This window comes from Somniosus microcephalus, chromosome 4 (genome assembly GCF_052327205.1).
Source record: "Somniosus microcephalus isolate GS21.2 chromosome 4, FLI_Smic_1.0, whole genome shotgun sequence".
In the NCBI taxonomy this organism is placed as follows: Eukaryota; Metazoa; Chordata; class Chondrichthyes; order Squaliformes; family Somniosidae; genus Somniosus; species Somniosus microcephalus.
In genome coordinates this window covers 338,372,124-338,396,208 of record NC_140990.1, presented here as the reverse complement: position 1 = coordinate 338,396,208, position 24,085 = coordinate 338,372,124, and the positions used below count along the sequence as shown (strand labels likewise).

Here is a 24,085-nt window from a genome sequence, read left to right as displayed (position 1 = left end):
CAGTACCTTGCCCCCAATCCCATGTGCCTTAATTTTACATGCTAATCTGTTATACGGGACCTTATCGAAAGCCTTCTGAAAGTCCAAATACACCACATCCACTGGTTCTCCCTTATCTATTTTACCAGTTACATCCTCAAAAAATTCCAGTAGATTAGTCAAGCACGATTTACCTCTTTTATATTACATCTTTTATAATGGACTCTAGCATTTTCCCCACTACACTGCACTGCAGCAACTCGCCAAGGCTTCTTCGGCAGCACCTCCCAAACCCGCGACCTCTTCCACCTAGAAGGACAAGGGCAGCAGGCGCATGGGAACACCATCATCTCCAAGTTCCCCTCCCAGTGACACACCATCCTGACTTGGAAGTATATCGGCCGTTCCTTCATCGTCGCCGGGTCAAAATCCTGGAACTCCCTCCCTAACAGCACTGTGGGAGCACCTTCACCACACGGACTGCAGCAGTTCAAGAAGGCGGCTCACCACCACCATCTCAAGGGGCAACTAGGGATGGGCAATAAATGCTGGCCTTGCCAGCGACGCCCACATCCCAAAATACAGCTGATGTGTAAATCCAGCATTTTCTGTTTCGATTTTAAAATTTCACTCATACATCCACTGAAACTCGTAATCAAAAGCATTTTAATACAGTATTATACAGAATACAGGCGCTGTAAGTAGCCTTGTAAACATTCAGCAGGTAAATAAAATAGAAAATAAGTAAGTCAACACTTAGCAATAAACACAGAATATCGCAGAGCAGCCATTTGCAATTAGAAGGTTGGGACGTGATCGGATTGTGGTGTTTAAAATCATTAAAGGATTTGATAGGGTAGATACGGAGAAACCAGTTCCTCTGGTGGGTGGGGGGAGTCCAGAACAAGGGGGCAGAACCTTAAAATTAGAGCCCGGCCGTTCAGGGGTAATGTCAGGAAGCACTTCTTCACACAAAGGGCAATGGAAATCTGGAACTCTCTCCAACAAAAAGCTGCTGAGGCTGAGGGTCAAGTGAAAATTTCAGGACCGAGATTGATAGATTTTTGTTGGGTAAGGGTGTCAAGGGATACGGAGCAAAGGCAGGTAAATGGGGTTGAGGAACAGATCAGCCAGGAGCTGATTGAAGGGCGGAACAGGCTCGAGGGGCTGAATCGCCTCCTCCTGTTCCTGTGTAACAGGCTCGAGGGGCTGAATGGGTCTCCTCCTGTTCCTGTGTAACAGGTTCGAGGGGCTGAACGGCCTCCTCCTGTTTCTGTGTAACAGGCTCGAGGGTCTAAATGGCCTCCTCCTGTCCATATGTAACAGGCTCGAGGGGCTGAATGGGCCTCCTCCTGTTGCTGTGTAACAGGCTCGAGGGACTGAATGGGCCTCCTCCTGTTCCTGTGTAACAGGCTCGAGGGGCTGAATGGCCTCCTCCTGTTCCTGTGTAACAGGCTCGAAGGGCTGAATGGGCCTCCTCCTGTTCCTGTGTAACAGGCTCGAGGGGCTGAATGGCCTCCTCCTGTTCCTGTGTAACAGGCTCGAGGGGCTGAATGGCCTCCTCCTGTTCCTGTTCCTCCCATTGCTATGAAGAGTTGATCTGTACTAAACAGAGCAAAGAAAGGGAAAGCATACAGAAGGTTTATTCCCTCCTGATGTCAAGGTTTCGAGCAGATGACTGTGCTCTGTTATTAAGATGCAAATGAACGAAACCACAGAGTTAAACATCTACCGCGGTAGGGGGAGTGAGGAGAGCTGTGCGCGGAACAGGAAGCACGAGCTGCACTGAAAGGCACCGTGGGAAGTAAACACACAACAGGATATATTGTTAACCGGTGAACTGTGCGGAGCACGTCGATCAATCGGAGATTAAACCCTCGGCAGCATCCGCGGGTCACTCGAGGCTCGCTCCTCCCACATCCCCCCTCCTGCTGTGCGCTTGCCACTGGAGAGGTACCACAAACGCTGCCTCCGCAAGATCCTGCAAATCCATTGGCAGGATAGGCACACCAGCGTCAAGGTCACTCTCAAAGCCTTATTGAAAAAGTGTAACATCCCCACCGACACCTGGGAATCCCTGGCCCAAGACCGCACAAAGTGGAGGAGAAGCATCCGGGAAGGCGCTGAACACCTCGCGTCTCTTCGCCGGGAGCAAGCGGAAGCCAAACGCAAACAACGGAAGGAGCGCACGTCAACCCAAGCACCCCACCCACCCGCCCCTTCAACCACCGTCTGCCCCACCTGTGACAGAGACTGTAGGTCCCGCATTGGACTCATCAGTCACCTGAGAACTCAGTTTTAATGTGGAAGCAAGTCATCCTCGGTTCCCAGGGACTGCCTAAGAAGAGAAGAGTGACAGACTACTCTGGGATCACGCTCGACGCCATCGAACTGTAGGGAGTCCTTCAGAGCGGCGGGTGGGGGCTGAGAATCAGTACGAGGAGGGTGGGAAGGTACAGGCACTGGAATTATGTGACGCGGCGCGTAGACTGGGTCTCAACAGCACAACAAAACAATTCATTTCTTCTCGAAGGCAAAACACTGCGGATGCTGGAAATCTGAAACAGAGAGAAAATGCTGGAAACACTCAGCAGGCCAGGCAGCATCTGTGGGGAGAGGAGCAGAGATTACGTCTCGAGTCACCCGACCACAAACCACTCCCTCTTTCACGCCTTCCTCCGCACGTGCTTAAAAACGCTGAAACTTCTTCCAGCTCCGACGAAAGGCCATCGACCTGAAACGTTGACTGTTTCTCTCCCCGCAGAGGCTGCCTGACCAGCTGAGTGCTCCCAGCACTTTCTGTTCCTATTTTGTAATGAGTTTTTACAAAGCGTGGTGCCGGATTAGGCAGGAGGATCGGGAGGTAGATACCTGCCAGAACAGGAGCTGCAGCAACAATTCCCACTGGGTTGAAGTCATTTTTCTCCTAATTCTATAAGCGCGAGATTATTTTACACGAGGAAAGAGGGATGAGGAGAGTCCGGGGGGCGCGCTTGTAACGGAATCGCAGCCTGCGCCTTTATCTGGATCCGAACAACTGAAGGAGGTGTGTGAAGATTTGCACGATGTCTGTGTAGAGTCTCAGAGCCCCGTAAACATACTCTTCCGGGCTGATCGAGTGCCGCCTGTTCCCCAAGATCAGCTGTGTGTCAAAGGCCAAGAACTGGGAGGAAGAGAGAGAGAGAGACGGTTAATGAATGCTAGGGAGGGAGGGAGGGAGAGAGGGAAAGACGGAGGGAGGGATGGAAGAGGGAGGGAGAGATGGAGGGAGGGAAAGGGACGGAGTGAGGGAAAGGCGGAGGGAGGGAAAGATGGAGGGAGGTAAAGGGACGGAGGGAGGTAAAGGGACGGAGGGAGGTAAAGGGACGGAGGGAGGGAAAGGGACGGAGGGAGGGAAAGATGGAGGGAGGGAAAGGGACGGAGGGAGGTAAAGGGACGGAGGGAGGGAAAGATGGAGGGAGGGAAAGGGATGGAGGGAGGTAAAGGGACGGAGGGAGGGAAAGATGGAGGGAGGGAAAGATGGAGGGAGGTCAAGGACAGAGATTTGGAGGGGATGACTGGGGTCTCGGTGTTGGCAGACAGCGAGAGGCTCTGCGAACAAACCCACTTTTTTCTAAGGTGTGAAAAGACATGAAGACCAAAACTCTCCTTCTGCAGGAAGTAAGGTTGGTAAATGAGTTTGGAGCCCACTGGGTCCAACTCCCTGTGGGAGGGGGTCCAGGGCATTATTTACTCTGTATCTACCCCGTGATGTACCTGCCCTGGGAGTGTTTGATGGGACAGTGTAGAGGGAGCTTTACTCTGTATCTAACCCGTGCTGTACCTGCCCTGGGAGTATTTGATGGGACAGTGTAGAGGGAGCTTTACTCTGTATCTAACCCGTGCTGTACCTGCCCTGGGAGTGTTGGATGGGACAGTGTAGAGGGAGCTTTACTCTGTATCTAACCCATGCTGTACCTGCCCTGGGAGTGTTGGATGGGACAGTGTAGAGGGAGCTTTACTCTGTATCTAACCCGTGCTGTTCCTGCCCTGGGAGTGTTTGATGGGACAGTGTAGAGGGAGCTTTACTCTGTATCTAACCCGTGCTGTACCTACCCTGGGAGTGTTTGATGGGGACAGTGTAGAGGGAGCTTTACTCTGTATCTAACCCGTGCTGTACCTGCCCTGGGAGTGTTGGATGGGACAGTGTAGAGGGAGCTTTACTCTGTATCTAACCCGTGCTGTACCTGCCCTGGGAGTGTTGGATGGGACAGTGTAGAGGGAGCTTTACTCTGTATCTAACCCGTGCTGTACCTGCCCTGGGAGTGTTTGATGGGACAGTGTAGAGGGAGCTTTACTCTGTATCTAACCCATGCTGTACCTGCCCTGGGAGTGTTTGATGGGACAGTGTAGAGGGAGCTTTACTCTGTATCTAACCCGTGCTGTACCTGCCCTGGGAGTGTTTGATGGGACAGTGTAGAGGGAGCTTTACTCTGTATCTAACCCGTGCTGTACCTGCCCTGGGAGTATTTGATGGGACAGTGTAGAGGGAGCTTTACTCTGTATCTAACCCGTGCTGTACCTGCCCTGGGAGTGTTGGATGGGACAGTGTAGAGGGAGCTTTACTCTGTATCTAACCCATGCTGTACCTGCCCTGGGAGTGTTGGATGGGACAGTGTAGAGGGAGCTTTACTCTGTATCTAACCCGTGCTGTTCCTGCCCTGGGAGTGTTTGATGGGACAGTGTAGAGGGAGCTTTACTCTGTATCTAACCCGTGCTGTACCTACCCTGGGAGTGTTTGATGGGGACAGTGTAGAGGGAGCTTTACTCTGTATCTAACCCGTGCTGTACCTGCCCTGGGAGTGTTGGATGGGACAGTGTAGAGGGAGCTTTACTCTGTATCTAACCCGTGCTGTACCTGCCCTGGGAGTGTTGGATGGGACAGTGTAGAGGGAGCTTTACTCTGTATCTAACCCGTGCTGTACCTGCCCTGGGAGTGTTTGATGGGACAGTGTAGAGGGAGCTTTACTCTGTATCTAACCCATGCTGTACCTGCCCTGGGAGTGTTTGATGGGACAGTGTAGAGGGAGCTTTACTCTGTATCTAACCCGTGCTGTACCTGCCCTGGGAGTGTTTGATGGGACAGTGTAGAGGGAGCTTTACTCTGTATCTAACCCGTGCTGTACCTGCCCCGGGAGTGTTTGATGGGACAGTGTAGAGGGAGCTTTACTCTGTATCTAACCCATGCTGTACCTGCCCCGGGAGTGTTTGATGGGACAGTGTAGAGGGAGCTTTACTCTGTATCTAACCCGTGCTGTACCTGCCATGGGAGTGTTTGATGGGACAGTGTAGAGGGAGCTTTACTCTGTATCTAACCCGTGCTGTACCTGCCCTGGGAGTGTTTGATGGGACAGTGTAGAGGGAGCTTTACTCTGTATCTAACCCGTGCTGTACCTGCCCTGGGAGTGTTTGATGCGACAGTGTAGAGGGAGCTTTACTCTGTATCTAACCTGTGCTGTACCTGCCCTGGGAGTGTTTCATAGGACAGTGTAGAGGGAGCTTTACTCTGTATCTAACCCGTGCTGTACCTGCCCTGGGAGTGTTTGATGGGACAGTGTAGAGGGAGCTTTACTCTGTATCTAACCCATGCTGTACCTGTCCTGGGAGTGTTTGATGGGACAGCGTAGAGGGAGCTTTACTCTGTATCTAACCCATGCTGTACCTGCCCTGGGGGTGTTTGATGGGACAGTGTAGAGGGAGCTTTACTCTGTATCTAACCCGTGCTGTACCTGCCCTGGGAGTGTTTGATGGGACAGTGTAGAGGGAGCTTTACTCTGTATCTAACCCATGCTGTACCTGCCCTGGGAGTGTATGATGGGACAGTGTAGAGGGAGCTTTACTCTGTATCTAACCCATGCTGTCCCTGCCCTGGGAGTGTTTGATGGGACAGTGTAGAGGGAGCTTTACTCTGTATCTAACCCGTGCTGTACCTGCCCCGGGAGTGTTTGATGGGACAGTGTAGAGGGAGCTTTACTCTGTATCTAACCCGTGCTGTACCTGCCCTGGGAGTGTTTGATGGGACAGTGTAGAGGGAGCTTTACTCTGTATCTAACCCGTGCTGTTCCTGCCCTGGGAGTGTTTGATGGGACAATGTAGAGGGAGCTTTACTCTGTATCTAACCCGTGCTGTACCTGCCCTGGGAGTGTTTGATGGGACTGTGTAGAGGGAGCTTTACTCTGTATCTAACCCATGCTGTACCTGCCCTGGGAGTGTTTGATGGGACAGTGTAGAGGGAGCTTTACTCTGTATCTAACCCGTGCTGTTCCTGCCCTGGGAGTGTTTGATGGGACAATGTAGAGGGAGCTTTACTCTGTATCTAACCCGTGCTGTACCTGCCCTGGGAGTGTTTGATGGGACTGTGTAGAGGGAGCTTTACTCTGTATCTAACCCATGCTGTACCTGCCCTGGGAGTGTTTGATGGGACAGTGTAGAGGGAGCTTTACTCTGTATCTAACCCGTGCTGTACCTGCCCTGGGAGTGTTTGATGGGACAGTGTAGAGGGAGCTTTACTCTGTATCTAACCCATGCTGTACCTGCCCCGGGAGTGTTTGATGGGGACAGTGTAGAGGGAGCTTTACTCTGTATCTAACCCGTGCTGTACCTGCCCCGGGAGTGTTTGATGGGACAGTGTAGAGGGAGCTTTACTCTGTATCTAACCCATGCTGTACCTGCCCCGGGAGTGTTTGATGGGACAGTTTAGAGGGAGCTTTACTCTGTATCTAACCCGTGCTGTACCTGCCATGGGAGTGTTTGATGGGACAGTGTAGAGGGAGCTTTACTCTGTATCTAACCCGTGCTGTACCTGCCCTGGGAGTGTTTGATGGGACAGTGTAGAGGGAGCTTTACTCTGTATCTAACCCGTGCTGTACCTGCCCTGGGAGTGTTTGATGGGACAGTGTAGAGGGAGCTTTACTCTGTATCTAACCTGTGCTGTACCTGCCCTGGGAGTGTTTCATAGGACAGTGTAGAGGGAGCTTTACTCTGTATCTAACCCGTGCTGTACCTGCCCTGGGAGTGTTTGATGGGACAGTGTAGAGGGAGCTTTACTCTGTATCTAACCCATGCTGTACCTGTCCTGGGAGTGTTTGATGGGACAGCGTAGAGGGAGCTTTACTCTGTATCTAACCCATGCTGTACCTGCCCTGGGGGTGTTTGATGGGACAGTGTAGAGGGAGCTTTACTCTGTATCTAACCCGTGCTGTACCTGCCCTGGGAGTGTTTGATGGGACAGTGTAGAGGGAGCTTTACTCTGTATCTAACCCATGCTGTACCTGCCCTGGGAGTGTTTGATGGGACAGTGTAGAGGGAGCTTTACTCTGTATCTAACCCATGCTGTCCCTGCCCTGGGAGTGTTTGATGGGACAGTGTAGAGGGAGCTTTACTCTGTATCTAACCCGTGCTGTACCTGCCCCGGGAGTGTTTGATGGGACAGTGTAGAGGGAGCTTTACTCTGTATCTAACCCGTGCTGTACCTGCCCTGGGAGTGTTTGATGGGACAGTGTAGAGGGAGCTTTACTCTGTATCTAACCCGGTGCTGTACCTGCCCTGGGAGTGTTTGATGGGACAGTGCAGAGAAAGCTTTACTCTGTATCTAACCCGTGCTGTACCTGCCCTGGGAGTGTTTGATGGGACAGTGTAGAGGGAGCTTTACTTTGTATCTAACCCATGCTGTACCTGTCCTGGGAGTGTTTGATGGGACAGCGTAGAGGGAGCTTTACTCTGTATCTAACCCATGCTGTACCTGCCCTGGGGGTGTTTGATGGGACAGTGTAGAGGGAGCTTTACTCTGTATCTAACCCGTGCTGTACCTGCCCCGGGAGTGTTTGATGGGACAGTGTAGAGGGAGCTTTACTCTGTATCTAACCCGTGCTGTACCTGCCCCGGGAGTGTTTGATGGGACAGTGTAGAGGGAGCTTTACTCTGTATCTAACCCGTGCTGTACCTGCCCCGGGAGTGTTTGATGGGACAGTGTAGAGGGAGCTTTACTCTGTATCTAACCCGTGCTGTACCTGCCCTGGGAGTGTTTGATGGGACAGTGTAGAGGGAGCTTTACTCTGTATCTAACCCGGTGCTGTACCTGCCCTGGGAGTGTTTGATGGGACAGTGCAGAGAAAGCTTTACTCTGTATCTAACCCGTGCTGTACCTGCCCTGGGAGTGTTTGATGGGACAGTGTAGAGGGAGCATTACTCTGTATCTAACCCGTGCTGTACCTGCCCTGGGAGTGTTTGATGGGACAGTGTAGAGGGAGCTTTACTCTGTATCTAACCCGTGCTGTACCTGCCCTGGGAGTGTTTGATGGGACAGTGTAGAGGGAACTTTACTCTGTATCTAACCCGTGCTGTACCTGCCCTGGGAGTGTTTGATGGGACAGTGTAGAGGGAGCTTTACTCTGTATCTAACCCGTGCTGTACCTGCCCTGGGAGTGTTTGATGGGACAGTGTAGAGGGAGCTTTACTCTGTATCTAACCCGTGCTGTACCTGCCCTGGGAGTGTTTGAGGGGACAGTGTAGAGGGAGCTTTACTCTGTATCTAACCCGTGCTGCACCAGCCCTGGGAGTGTTTGATGGGACAGTGTAGAGGGAGCTTTACTCTGTATCTAACCCATGCTGTACCTGCCCTGGGAGTGTTTGATGGGACAGCGTAGGGGGAGCTTTACTCTGTATCTAACCCATGCTGTACCTGCCCTGGGGGTGTTTGATGGGACAGTGTAGAGGGAGCTTTACTCTGTATCTAACCCGTGCTGTACCTGCCCCGGGAGTGTTTGATGGGACAGTGTCGAGGGAGCTTTACTCTGTATCTAACCCGTGCTGTACCTGCCCTGGGAGTGTTTGATGGGACAGTGTAGAGGGAGCTTTACTCTGTATCTAACCCGTGCTGTACCTGCCCTGGGAGTGTTTGAGGGGACAGTGTAGAGGGAGCTTTACTCTGTATCTAACCCGTGCTGCACCAGCCCTGGGAGTGTTTGATGGGACAGTGTAGAGGGAGCTTTACTCTGTATCTAACCCATGCTGTACCTGCCCTGGGAGTGTTTGATGGGACAGCGTAGGGGGAGCTTTACTCTGTATCTAACCCATGCTGTACCTGCCCTGGGGGTGTTTGATGGGACAGTGTAGAGGGAGCATTACTCTGTATCTAACCCGTGCTGTACCTGCCCTGGGAGTGTTTGATGGGACAGTGTAGAGGGAGCTTTACTCTGTATCTAACCCGTGCTGTACCTGCCCCGGGAGTGTTTGATGGGACAGTGTAGAGGGAGCTTTACTCTGTATCTAACCCGTGCTGTACCTGCCATGGGAGTGTTTGATGGGACACTGTAGAGGGAGCTTTACTCTGTATCTAACCCGTGCTGTACCTGCCCTGGGAGTGTTTGATGGGACAGTGTAGAGGGAGCTTTACTCTGTATCTAACCCGGTGCTGTACCTGCCCTGGGAGTGTTTGATGGGACAGTGCAGAGAAAGCTTTACTCTGTATCTAACCCATGCTGTACCTGCCCTGGGAGTGTTTGATGGGACAGTGTAGAGGGAGCTTTACTCTGTATCTAACCCATGCTGTACCTGTCCTGGGAGTGTTTGATGGGACAGCGTAGAGGGAGCTTTACTCTGTATCTAACCCATGCTGTACCTGCCCTGGGGGTGTTTGATGGGACAGTGTAGAGGGAGCTTTACTCTGTATCTAACCCGTGCTGTACCTGCCCTGGGAGTGTTTGATGGGACAGTGTAGAGGGAGCTTTACTCTGTATCTAACCCGTGCTGTACCTGCCCTGGGAGTGTTGGATGGGACAGTGTAGAGGGAGCTTTACTCTGTATCTAACCCGTGCTGTTCCTGCCCTGGGAGTGTTTGATGGGACAGTGTAGAGAGAGCTTTACTCTGTATCTAACCCATGCTGTACCTGCCCTGGGAGTGTTGGATGGGACAGTGTAGAGGGAGCTTTACTCTGTATCTAACCCGTGCTGTTCCTGCCCTGGGAGTGTTTGATGGGACAGTGTAGAGGGAGCTTTACTCTGTATCTAACCCGTGCTGTACCTACCCTGGGAGTGTTTGATGGGGACAGTGTAGAGGGAGCTTTACTCTGTATCTAACCCGTGCTGTACCTGCCCTGGGAGTGTTGGATGGGACAGTGTAGAGGGAGCTTTACTCTGTATCTAACCCGTGCTGTACCTGCCCTGGGAGTGTTGGATGGGACAGTGTAGAGGGAGCTTTACTCTGTATCTAACCCGTGCTGTACCTGCCCTGGGAGTGTTTGATGGGACAGTGTAGAGGGAGCTTTACTCTGTATCTAACCCATGCTGTACCTGCCCTGGGAGTGTTTGATGGGACAGTGTAGAGGGAGCTTTACTCTGTATCTAACCCGTGCTGTACCTGCCCTGGGAGTGTTTGATGGGACAGTGTAGAGGGAGCTTTACTCTGTATCTAACCCGTGCTGTACCTGCCCCGGGAGTGTTTGATGGGACAGTGTAGAGGGAGCTTTACTCTGTATCTAACCCATGCTGTACCTGCCCCGGGAGTGTTTGATGGGACAGTGTAGAGGGAGCTTTACTCTGTATCTAACCCGTGCTGTACCTGCCATGGGAGTGTTTGATGGGACAGTGTAGAGGGAGCTTTACTCTGTATCTAACCCGTGCTGTACCTGCCCTGGGAGTGTTTGATGGGACAGTGTAGAGGGAGCTTTACTCTGTATCTAACCCGTGCTGTACCTGCCCTGGGAGTGTTTGATGCGACAGTGTAGAGGGAGCTTTACTCTGTATCTAACCTGTGCTGTACCTGCCCTGGGAGTGTTTCATAGGACAGTGTAGAGGGAGCTTTACTCTGTATCTAACCCGTGCTGTACCTGCCCTGGGAGTGTTTGATGGGACAGTGTAGAGGGAGCTTTACTCTGTATCTAACCCATGCTGTACCTGTCCTGGGAGTGTTTGATGGGACAGCGTAGAGGGAGCTTTACTCTGTATCTAACCCATGCTGTACCTGCCCTGGGGGTGTTTGATGGGACAGTGTAGAGGGAGCTTTACTCTGTATCTAACCCGTGCTGTACCTGCCCTGGGAGTGTTTGATGGGACAGTGTAGAGGGAGCTTTACTCTGTATCTAACCCATGCTGTACCTGCCCTGGGAGTGTATGATGGGACAGTGTAGAGGGAGCTTTACTCTGTATCTAACCCATGCTGTCCCTGCCCTGGGAGTGTTTGATGGGACAGTGTAGAGGGAGCTTTACTCTGTATCTAACCCGTGCTGTACCTGCCCCGGGAGTGTTTGATGGGACAGTGTAGAGGGAGCTTTACTCTGTATCTAACCCGTGCTGTACCTGCCCTGGGAGTGTTTGATGGGACAGTGTAGAGGGAGCTTTACTCTGTATCTAACCCGTGCTGTTCCTGCCCTGGGAGTGTTTGATGGGACAATGTAGAGGGAGCTTTACTCTGTATCTAACCCGTGCTGTACCTGCCCTGGGAGTGTTTGATGGGACTGTGTAGAGGGAGCTTTACTCTGTATCTAACCCATGCTGTACCTGCCCTGGGAGTGTTTGATGGGACAGTGTAGAGGGAGCTTTACTCTGTATCTAACCCGTGCTGTTCCTGCCCTGGGAGTGTTTGATGGGACAATGTAGAGGGAGCTTTACTCTGTATCTAACCCGTGCTGTACCTGCCCTGGGAGTGTTTGATGGGACTGTGTAGAGGGAGCTTTACTCTGTATCTAACCCATGCTGTACCTGCCCTGGGAGTGTTTGATGGGACAGTGTAGAGGGAGCTTTACTCTGTATCTAACCCGTGCTGTACCTGCCCTGGGAGTGTTTGATGGGACAGTGTAGAGGGAGCTTTACTCTGTATCTAACCCATGCTGTACCTGCCCCGGGAGTGTTTGATGGGGACAGTGTAGAGGGAGCTTTACTCTGTATCTAACCCGTGCTGTACCTGCCCCGGGAGTGTTTGATGGGACAGTGTAGAGGGAGCTTTACTCTGTATCTAACCCATGCTGTACCTGCCCCGGGAGTGTTTGATGGGACAGTTTAGAGGGAGCTTTACTCTGTATCTAACCCGTGCTGTACCTGCCATGGGAGTGTTTGATGGGACAGTGTAGAGGGAGCTTTACTCTGTATCTAACCCGTGCTGTACCTGCCCTGGGAGTGTTTGATGGGACAGTGTAGAGGGAGCTTTACTCTGTATCTAACCCGTGCTGTACCTGCCCTGGGAGTGTTTGATGGGACAGTGTAGAGGGAGCTTTACTCTGTATCTAACCTGTGCTGTACCTGCCCTGGGAGTGTTTCATAGGACAGTGTAGAGGGAGCTTTACTCTGTATCTAACCCGTGCTGTACCTGCCCTGGGAGTGTTTGATGGGACAGTGTAGAGGGAGCTTTACTCTGTATCTAACCCATGCTGTACCTGTCCTGGGAGTGTTTGATGGGACAGCGTAGAGGGAGCTTTACTCTGTATCTAACCCATGCTGTACCTGCCCTGGGGGTGTTTGATGGGACAGTGTAGAGGGAGCTTTACTCTGTATCTAACCCGTGCTGTACCTGCCCTGGGAGTGTTTGATGGGACAGTGTAGAGGGAGCTTTACTCTGTATCTAACCCATGCTGTACCTGCCCTGGGAGTGTTTGATGGGACAGTGTAGAGGGAGCTTTACTCTGTATCTAACCCATGCTGTCCCTGCCCTGGGAGTGTTTGATGGGACAGTGTAGAGGGAGCTTTACTCTGTATCTAACCCGTGCTGTACCTGCCCCGGGAGTGTTTGATGGGACAGTGTAGAGGGAGCTTTACTCTGTATCTAACCCGTGCTGTACCTGCCCTGGGAGTGTTTGATGGGACAGTGTAGAGGGAGCTTTACTCTGTATCTAACCCGGTGCTGTACCTGCCCTGGGAGTGTTTGATGGGACAGTGCAGAGAAAGCTTTACTCTGTATCTAACCCGTGCTGTACCTGCCCTGGGAGTGTTTGATGGGACAGTGTAGAGGGAGCTTTACTTTGTATCTAACCCATGCTGTACCTGTCCTGGGAGTGTTTGATGGGACAGCGTAGAGGGAGCTTTACTCTGTATCTAACCCATGCTGTACCTGCCCTGGGGGTGTTTGATGGGACAGTGTAGAGGGAGCTTTACTCTGTATCTAACCCGTGCTGTACCTGCCCCGGGAGTGTTTGATGGGACAGTGTAGAGGGAGCTTTACTCTGTATCTAACCCGTGCTGTACCTGCCCCGGGAGTGTTTGATGGGACAGTGTAGAGGGAGCTTTACTCTGTATCTAACCCGTGCTGTACCTGCCCCGGGAGTGTTTGATGGGACAGTGTAGAGGGAGCTTTACTCTGTATCTAACCCGTGCTGTACCTGCCCTGGGAGTGTTTGATGGGACAGTGTAGAGGGAGCTTTACTCTGTATCTAACCCGGTGCTGTACCTGCCCTGGGAGTGTTTGATGGGACAGTGCAGAGAAAGCTTTACTCTGTATCTAACCCGTGCTGTACCTGCCCTGGGAGTGTTTGATGGGACAGTGTAGAGGGAGCATTACTCTGTATCTAACCCGTGCTGTACCTGCCCTGGGAGTGTTTGATGGGACAGTGTAGAGGGAGCTTTACTCTGTATCTAACCCGTGCTGTACCTGCCCTGGGAGTGTTTGATGGGACAGTGTAGAGGGAACTTTACTCTGTATCTAACCCGTGCTGTACCTGCCCTGGGAGTGTTTGATGGGACAGTGTAGAGGGAGCTTTACTCTGTATCTAACCCGTGCTGTACCTGCCCTGGGAGTGTTTGATGGGACAGTGTAGAGGGAGCTTTACTCTGTATCTAACCCGTGCTGTACCTGCCCTGGGAGTGTTTGAGGGGACAGTGTAGAGGGAGCTTTACTCTGTATCTAACCCGTGCTGCACCAGCCCTGGGAGTGTTTGATGGGACAGTGTAGAGGGAGCTTTACTCTGTATCTAACCCATGCTGTACCTGCCCTGGGAGTGTTTGATGGGACAGCGTAGGGGGAGCTTTACTCTGTATCTAACCCATGCTGTACCTGCCCTGGGGGTGTTTGATGGGACAGTGTAGAGGGAGCTTTACTCTGTATCTAACCCGTGCTGTACCTGCCCCGGGAGTGTTTGATGGGACAGTGTCGAGGGAGCTTTACTCTGTATCTAACCCGTGCTGTACCTGCCCTGGGAGTGTTTGATGGGACAGTGTAGAGGGAGCTTTACTCTGTATCTAACCCGTGCTGTACCTGCCCTGGGAGTGTTTGAGGGGACAGTGTAGAGGGAGCTTTACTCTGTATCTAACCCGTGCTGCACCAGCCCTGGGAGTGTTTGATGGGACAGTGTAGAGGGAGCTTTACTCTGTATCTAACCCATGCTGTACCTGCCCTGGGAGTGTTTGATGGGACAGCGTAGGGGGAGCTTTACTCTGTATCTAACCCATGCTGTACCTGCCCTGGGGGTGTTTGATGGGACAGTGTAGAGGGAGCATTACTCTGTATCTAACCCGTGCTGTACCTGCCCTGGGAGTGTTTGATGGGACAGTGTAGAGGGAGCTTTACTCTGTATCTAACCCGTGCTGTACCTGCCCCGGGAGTGTTTGATGGGACAGTGTAGAGGGAGCTTTACTCTGTATCTAACCCGTGCTGTACCTGCCATGGGAGTGTTTGATGGGACACTGTAGAGGGAGCTTTACTCTGTATCTAACCCGTGCTGTACCTGCCCTGGGAGTGTTTGATGGGACAGTGTAGAGGGAGCTTTACTCTGTATCTAACCCGGTGCTGTACCTGCCCTGGGAGTGTTTGATGGGACAGTGCAGAGAAAGCTTTACTCTGTATCTAACCCATGCTGTACCTGCCCTGGGAGTGTTTGATGGGACAGTGTAGAGGGAGCTTTACTCTGTATCTAACCCATGCTGTACCTGTCCTGGGAGTGTTTGATGGGACAGCGTAGAGGGAGCTTTACTCTGTATCTAACCCATGCTGTACCTGCCCTGGGGGTGTTTGATGGGACAGTGTAGAGGGAGCTTTACTCTGTATCTAACCCGTGCTGTACCTGCCCTGGGAGTGTTTGATGGGACAGTGTAGAGGGAGCTTTACTCTGTATCTAACCCATGCTGTACCTGCCCTGGGAGTGTTTGATGGGACAGTGTAGAGGGAGCTTTACTCTGTATCTAACCCATGCTGTCCCTGCCCTGGGAGTGTTTGATGGGACAGTGTAGAGGGAGCTTTACTCTGTATCTAACCCGTGCTGTACCTGCCCCGGGAGTGTTTGATGGGACAGTGTAGAGGGAGCTTTACTCTGTATCTAACCCGTGCTGTACCTGCCCTGGGAGTGTTTGATGGGACAGTGTAGAGGGAGCTTTACTCTGTATCTAACCCGGTGCTGTACCTGCCCTGGGAGTGTTTGATGGGACAGTGCAGAGAAAGCTTTACTCTGTATCTAACCCGTGCTGTACCTGCCCTGGGAGTGTTTGATGGGACAGTGTAGAGGGAGCTTTACTCTGTATCTAACCCATGCTGTACCTGTCCTGGGAGTGTTTGATGGGACAGCGTAGAGGGAGCTTTACTCTGTATCTAACCCATGCTGTACCTGCCCTGGGGGTGTTTGATGGGACAGTGTAGAGGGAGCTTTACTCTGTATCTAACCCGTGCTGTACCTGCCCCGGGAGTGTTTGATGGGACAGTGTAGAGGGAGCTTTACTCTGTATCTAACCCGTGCTGTACCTGCCCCGGGAGTGTTTGATGGGACAGTGTAGAGGGAGCTTTACTCTGTATCTAACCCGTGCTGTACCTGCCCCGGGAGTGTTTGATGGGACAGTGTAGAGGGAGCTTTACTCTGTATCTAACCCGTGCTGTACCTGCCCTGGGAGTGTTTGATGGGACAGTGTAGAGGGAGCTTTACTCTGTATCTAACCCGGTGCTGTACCTGCCCTGGGAGTGTTTGATGGGACAGTGCAGAGAAAGCTTTACTCTGTATCTAACCCGTGCTGTACCTGCCCTGGGAGTGTTTGATGGGACAGTGTAGAGGGAGCATTACTCTGTATCTAACCCGTGCTGTACCTGCCCTGGGAGTGTTTGATGGGACAGTGTAGAGGGAGCTTTACTCTGTATCTAACCCGTGCTGTACCTGCCCTGGGAGTGTTTGATGGGACAGTGTAGAGGGAGCTTTACTCTGTATCTAACCTGTGCTGTACCTGCCCTGGGAGTGTTTCATAGGACAGTGTAGAGGGAGCTTTACTCTGTATCTAACCCGTGCTGTACCTGCCCTGGGAGTGTTTGATGGGACAGTGTAGAGGGAGCTTTACTCTGTATCTAACCCATGCTGTACCTGTCCTGGGAGTGTTTGATGGGACAGCGTAGAGGGAGCTTTACTCTGTATCTAACCCATGCTGTACCTGCCCTGGGGGTGTTTGATGGGACAGTGTAGAGGGAGCTTTACTCTGTATCTAACCCGTGCTGTACCTGCCCTGGGAGTGTTTGATGGGACAGTGTAGAGGGAGCTTTACTCTGTATCTAACCCATGCTGTACCTGCCCTGGGAGTGTTTGATGGGACAGTGTAGAGGGAGCTTTACTCTGTATCTAACCCATGCTGTCCCTGCCCTGGGAGTGTTTGATGGGACAGTGTAGAGGGAGCTTTACTCTGTATCTAACCCGTGCTGTACCTGCCCCGGGAGTGTTTGATGGGACAGTGTAGAGGGAGCTTTACTCTGTATCTAACCCGTGCTGTACCTGCCCTGGGAGTGTTTGATGGGACAGTGTAGAGGGAGCTTTACTCTGTATCTAACCCGGTGCTGTACCTGCCCTGGGAGTGTTTGATGGGACAGTGCAGAGAAAGCTTTACTCTGTATCTAACCCGTGCTGTACCTGCCCTGGGAGTGTTTGATGGGACAGTGTAGAGGGAGCTTTACTTTGTATCTAACCCATGCTGTACCTGTCCTGGGAGTGTTTGATGGGACAGCGTAGAGGGAGCTTTACTCTGTATCTAACCCATGCTGTACCTGCCCTGGGGGTGTTTGATGGGACAGTGTAGAGGGAGCTTTACTCTGTATCTAACCCGTGCTGTACCTGCCCCGGGAGTGTTTGATGGGACAGTGTAGAGGGAGCTTTACTCTGTATCTAACCCGTGCTGTACCTGCCCCGGGAGTGTTTGATGGGACAGTGTAGAGGGAGCTTTACTCTGTATCTAACCCGTGCTGTACCTGCCCCGGGAGTGTTTGATGGGACAGTGTAGAGGGAGCTTTACTCTGTATCTAACCCGTGCTGTACCTGCCCTGGGAGTGTTTGATGGGACAGTGTAGAGGGAGCTTTACTCTGTATCTAACCCGGTGCTGTACCTGCCCTGGGAGTGTTTGATGGGACAGTGCAGAGAAAGCTTTACTCTGTATCTAACCCGTGCTGTACCTGCCCTGGGAGTGTTTGATGGGACAGTGTAGAGGGAGCATTACTCTGTATCTAACCCGTGCTGTACCTGCCCTGGGAGTGTTTGATGGGACAGTGTAGAGGGAGCTTTACTCTGTATCTAACCCGTGCTGTACCTGCCCTGGGAGTGTTTGATGGGACAGTGTAGAGGGAACTTTACTCTGTATCTAACCCGTGCTGTACCTGCCCTGGGAGTGTTTGATGGGACAGTGTAGAGGGAGCTTTACTCTGTATCTAACCCGTGCTGTACCTGCCCTGGGAGTGTTTGATGGGACAGTGTAGAGGGAGCTTTACTCTGTATCTAACCCGTGCTGTACCTGCCCCGGGAGTGTTTGATGGGACAGTGTCGAGGGAGCTTTACTCTGTATCTAACCCGTGCTGTACCTGCCCTGGGAGTGTTTGATGGGACAGTGTAGAGGGAGCTTTACTCTGTATCTAACCCGTGCTGTACCTGCCCTGGGAGTGTTTGAGGGGACAGTGTAGAGGGAGCTTTACTCTGTATCTAACCCGTGCTGCACCAGCCCTGGGAGTGTTTGATGGGACAGTGTAGAGGGAGCTTTACTCTGTATCTAACCCATGCTGTACCTGCCCTGGGAGTGTTTGATGGGACAGCGTAGGGGGAGCTTTACTCTGTATCTAACCCATGCTGTACCTGCCCTGGGGGTGTTTGATGGGACAGTGTAGAGGGAGCATTACTCTGTATCTAACCCGTGCTGTACCTGCCCTGGGAGTGTTTGATGGGACAGTGTAGAGGGAGCTTTACTCTGTATCTAACCCGTGCTGTACCTGCCCCGGGAGTGTTTGATGGGACAGTGTAGAGGGAGCTTTACTCTGTATCTAACCCGTGCTGTACCTGCCATGGGAGTGTTTGATGGGACACTGTAGAGGGAGCTTTACTCTGTATCTAACCCGTGCTGTACCTGCCCTGGGAGTGTTTGATGGGACAGTGTAGAGGGAGCTTTACTCTGTATCTAACCCGGTGCTGTACCTGCCCTGGGAGTGTTTGATGGGACAGTGCAGAGAAAGCTTTACTCTGTATCTAACCCATGCTGTACCTGCCCTGGGAGTGTTTGATGGGACAGTGTAGAGGGAGCTTTACTCTGTATCTAACCCATGCTGTACCTGTCCTGGGAGTGTTTGATGGGACAGCGTAGAGGGAGCTTTACTCTGTATCTAACCCATGCTGTACCTGCCCTGGGGGTGTTTGATGGGACAGTGTAGAGGGAGCTTTACTCTGTATCTAACCCGTGCTGTACCTGCCCTGGGAGTGTTTGATGGGACAGTGTAGAGGGAGCTTTACTCTGTATCTAACCCATGCTGTACCTGCCCTGGGAGTGTTTGATGGGACAGTGTAGAGGGAGCTTTACTCTGTATCTAACCCATGCTGTCCCTGCCCTGGGAGTGTTTGATGGGACAGTGTAGAGGGAGCTTTACTCTGTATCTAACCCGTGCTGTACCTGCCCCGGGAGTGTTTGATGGGACAGTGTAGAGGGAGCTTTACTCTGTATCTAACCCGTGCTGTACCTGCCCTGGGAGTGTTTGATGGGACAGTGTAGAGGGAGCTTTACTCTGTATCTAACCCGGTGCTGTACCTGCCCTGGGAGTGTTTGATGGGACAGTGCAGAGAAAGCTTTACTCTGTATCTAACCCGTGCTGTACCTGCCCTGGGAGTGTTTGATGGGACAGTGTAGAGGGAGCTTTACTCTGTATCTAACCCATGCTGTACCTGTCCTGGGAGTGTTTGATGGGACAGCGTAGAGGGAGCTTTACTCTGTATCTAACCCATGCTGTACCTGCCCTGGGGGTGTTTGATGGGACAGTGTAGAGGGAGCTTTACTCTGTATCTAACCCGTGCTGTACCTGCCCCGGGAGTGTTTGATGGGACAGTGTAGAGGGAGCTTTACTCTGTATCTAACCCGTGCTGTACCTGCCCCGGGAGTGTTTGATGGGACAGTGTAGAGGGAGCTTTACTCTGTATCTAACCCGTGCTGTACCTGCCCCGGGAGTGTTTGATGGGACAGTGTAGAGGGAGCTTTACTCTGTATCTAACCCGTGCTGTACCTGCCCTGGGAGTGTTTGATGGGACAGTGTAGAGGGAGCTTTACTCTGTATCTAACCCGGTGCTGTACCTGCCCTGGGAGTGTTTGATGGGACAGTGCAGAGAAAGCTTTACTCTGTATCTAACCCGTGCTGTACCTGCCCTGGGAGTGTTTGATGGGACAGTGTAGAGGGAGCATTACTCTGTATCTAACCCGTGCTGTACCTGCCCTGGGAGTGTTTGATGGGACAGTGTAGAGGGAGCTTTACTCTGTATCTAACCCGTGCTGTACCTGCCCTGGGAGTGTTTGATGGGACAGTGTAGAGGGAACTTTACTCTGTATCTAACCCGTGCTGTACCTGCCCTGGGAGTGTTTGATGGGACAGTGTAGAGGGAGCTTTACTCTGTATCTAACCCGTGCTGTACCTGCCCTGGGAGTGTTTGATGGGACAGTGTAGAGGGAGCTTTACTCTGTATCTAACCCGTGCTGTACCTGCCCTGGGAGTGTTTGAGGGGACAGTGTAGAGGGAGCTTTACTCTGTATCTAACCCGTGCTGCACCAGCCCTGGGAGTGTTTGATGGGACAGTGTAGAGGGAGCTTTACTCTGTATCTAACCCATGCTGTACCTGCCCTGGGAGTGTTTGATGGGACAGCGTAGGGGGAGCTTTACTCTGTATCTAACCCATGCTGTACCTGCCCTGGGGGTGTTTGATGGGACAGTGTAGAGGGAGCTTTACTCTGTATCTAACCCGTGCTGTACCTGCCCCGGGAGTGTTTGATGGGACAGTGTAGAGGGAGCTTTACTCTGTATCTAACCCGTGCTGTACCTGCCCTGGGAGTGTTTGATGGGACAGTGTAGAGGGAGCTTTACTCTGTATCTAACCCGGTGCTGTACCTGCCCTGGGAGTGTTTGATGGGACAGTGCAGAGAAAGCTTTACTCTGTATCTAACCCGTGCTGTACCTGCCCTGGGAGTGTTTGATGGGACAGTGTAGAGGGAGCTTTACTCTGTATCTAACCCATGCTGTACCTGTCCTGGGAGTGTTTGATGGGACAGCGTAGAGGGAGCTTTACTCTGTATCTAACCCATGCTGTACCTGCCCTGGGGGTGTTTGATGGGACAGTGTAGAGGGAGCTTTACTCTGTATCTAACCCGTGCTGTACCTGCCCTGGGAGTGTTTGATGGGACAGCGTAGGGGGAGCTTTACTCTGTATCTAACCCATGCTGTACCTGCCCTGGGGGTGTTTGATGGGACAGTGTAGAGGGAGCTTTACTCTGTATCTAACCCGTGCTGTACCTGCCCCGGGAGTGTTTGATGGGACAGTGTAGAGGGAGCTTTACTCTGTATCTAACCCGTGCTGTACCTGCCCTGGGAGTGTTTGATGGGACAGTGTAGAGGGAGCTTTACTCTGTATCTAACCCGGTGCTGTACCTGCCCTGGGAGTGTTTGATGGGACAGTGCAGAGAAAGCTTTACTCTGTATCTAACCCGTGCTGTACCTGCCCTGGGAGTGTTTGATGGGACAGTGTAGAGGGAGCTTTACTCTGTATCTAACCCATGCTGTACCTGTCCTGGGAGTGTTTGATGGGACAGCGTAGAGGGAGCTTTACTCTGTATCTAACCCATGCTGTACCTGCCCTGGGGGTGTTTGATGGGACAGTGTAGAGGGAGCTTTACTCTGTATCTAACCCGTGCTGTACCTGCCCCGGGAGTGTTTGATGGGACAGTGTAGAGGGAGCTTTACTCTGTATCTAACCCGTGCTGTACCTGCCCCGGGAGTGTTTGATGGGACAGTGTAGAGGGAGCTTTACTCTGTATCTAACCCGTGCTGTACCTGCCCCGGGAGTGTTTGATGGGACAGTGTAGAGGGAGCTTTACTCTGTATCTAACCCGTGCTGTACCTGCCCTGGGAGTGTTTGATGGGACAGTGTAGAGGGAGCTTTACTCTGTATCTAACCCGGTGCTGTACCTGCCCTGGGAGTGTTTGATGGGACAGTGCAGAGAAAGCTTTACTCTGTATCTAACCCGTGCTGTACCTGCCCTGGGAGTGTTTGATGGGACAGTGTAGAGGGAGCATTACTCTGTATCTAACCCGTGCTGTACCTGCCCTGGGAGTGTTTGATGGGACAGTGTAGAGGGAGCTTTACTCTGTATCTAACCCGTGCTGTACCTGCCCTGGGAGTGTTTGATGGGACAGTGTAGAGGGAACTTTACTCTGTATCTAACCCGTGCTGTACCTGCCCTGGGAGTGTTTGATGGGACAGTGTAGAGGGAGCTTTACTCTGTATCTAACCCGTGCTGTACCTGCCCTGGGAGTGTTTGATGGGACAGTGTAGAGGGAGCTTTACTCTGTATCTAACCCGTGCTGTACCTGCCCTGGGAGTGTTTGAGGGGACAGTGTAGAGGGAGCTTTACTCTGTATCTAACCCGTGCTGCACCAGCCCTGGGAGTGTTTGATGGGACAGTGTAGAGGGAGCTTTACTCTGTATCTAACCCATGCTGTACCTGCCCTGGGAGTGTTTGATGGGACAGAGTAGAGGGAGCTTTACTCTGTATCTAACCCATGCTGTACCTGCCCTGGGAGTGTTTGATGGGACAGTGTAGAGGGAGCTTTACTCTGTATCTAACCCATGCTGTACCTGCCCTGGGAGTGTTTGAGGGGACAGTGTAGAGGGAGCTTTACTCTGTATCTAACCCGTGCTGTACCTGCCCTGGGATTGTTTGATGGGACAGTGTGGAGGGAGCTTTACTCTGTATCTAACCCGTGCTGTACCTGCCCTGGGAGTGTTTGATGGGACAGTGTAGAGGGAGCTTTACTCTGTATCTAACCCATGCTGTACCTGCCCTGGGAGTGTTTGATGGGACAGAGTAGAGGGAGCTTTACTCTGTATCTAACCCATGCTGTACCTGCCCTGGGAGTGTTTGATGGGACAGAGTAGAGGGAGCACAGTGAGACTCACAGGGAGCTCAGCAGCACAGACGCCAGCCTTGAAAATCAGCCCAGGCAAGGCTCGCCAATTGGAGGAAGCATTACTCACCAGAGTAAATACAATCGCTGCGATCGCAGAATACAACATGTGAAGCCACGGAATCTGACAGAACACAAAGACATTGGATTATTCACAGCGTTCAACCTTCTTCGACAGCACCTCCCAAACTCACAACCTCTACCACCCATCACACTGGGAGTACTGTGCACAATTCCAGTCTCCATATCACACTGGGAGTACTGTGCACAGTTCTGGTCTCCATATCACACTGGGAGTACTGTGCACAGTTCCGGTCTCCATATCACACTGGGAATACTGTGCACAGTTCCGGTCTCCATATCACACTGGGAGTACTGTGCACAGTTCTGGTCTCCATATCACACTGGGAGTACTGTGCACAGTTCTAGTCTCCATAGTACACTGGGAATACTGTGCACAGTTCCAGTCTCCATATCACACTGGGAGTACTGTGCACAGTTCCGGTCTCCATATCACACTGGGAGTACTGTGCACAGTTCTGGTCTCCATATCACACTGGGAGTACTGTGCACAGTTCCGGTCTCCATATCACACTGGGAATACTGTGCACAGTTCCGGTCTCCATATCACACTGGGAGTACTGTGCACAGTTCCGGTCTCCATATCACACTGGGAATACTGTGCACAGTTCTGGTCTCCATATCACACTGGGAGTACTGTGCACAGTTCCGGTCTCCATATCACACTGGGAATACTGTGCACAGTTCCGGTCTCCATATCACACTGGGAATACTGTGCACAGTTCCGGTCTCCATATCACACTGGGAGTACTGTGCACAGTTCCGGTCTCCATATCACACTGGGAGTACTGTGCACAGTTCCGGTCTCCATATCACACTGGGAGTACTGTGCACAGTTCCGGTCTCCATATCACACTGGGAGTACTGTGCACAGTTCCGGTCTCCATATCACACTGGGAGTACTGTGCACAGTTCCGGTCTCCATATCACACTGGGAGTACTGTGCACAGTTCCGGTCTCCATATCACACTGGGAGTACTGTGCACAGTTCTAGTCTCCATAGTACACTGGGAATACTGTGCACAGTTCCAGTCTCCATATCACACTGGGAGTACTGTGCACAGTTCCGGTCTCCATATCACACTGGGAGTACTGTGCACAGTTCTGGTCTCCATATCACACTGGGAGTACTGTGCACAGTTCCGGTCTCCATATCACACTGGGAATACTGTGCACAGTTCCGGTCTCCATATCACACTGGGAGTACTGTGCACAGTTCCGGTCTCCATATCACACTGGGAATACTCTGCACAGTTCTGGTCTCCACATTACAAAAAGGATATAGAGGCCCTGGAGAAGGTGCAGGAAAGAATTTACTAGAATGATATCAGAACCGAGAGGTTACGCCTACCAGGAGAGACTGAATTGCATTTAAGGGGAAGCTAGATAAGCACATGAGGGAGAAAGGAATAGGATATATTGATGGGGTGCGATGAAGAGGGGTGGGAGGAGGCTCGTGTGGAGTATAATCACTGGCATGGAGCAGTTGGGCCGAATGGCCTGTTTCTGTGCTGTAAACACTGTGTAGAAGGACGAGGGCAGCAGGCGCATGGGAACACCACCACCTGCAACTTCCCCTCCCAGTCACACACCATCCTGACTTAGAAGTATATCGGCCGTTCCTTCAT

The 24,085-nt window shown here is 52.1% G+C and overlaps 1 protein-coding gene across 2 annotated transcripts in view; it reads right to left on the bottom strand.

Annotated features, from left to right (window-relative positions):
* Positions 1 to 628: 628 nt before the first annotated feature.
* LOC147120710 (protein lifeguard 3-like) overlaps positions 629 to 24,085 on the bottom strand; it is a 134,791-nt gene continuing 111,334 nt past the window's right edge. For both annotated transcript variants that reach the window (XM_085986940.1, XM_085986941.1), the window contains exons 11-12: positions 22,447 to 22,500; positions 629 to 3,142 (exon numbers count right to left, since the gene is read on the bottom strand). In XM_085986940.1, the coding sequence (XP_085843066.1) occupies positions 2,999 to 3,142; positions 22,447 to 22,500 (198 nt within the window). In that variant the 3' untranslated portion in view covers positions 629 to 2,998. The remainder of the gene's footprint in view (positions 3,143 to 22,446; positions 22,501 to 24,085) is intronic.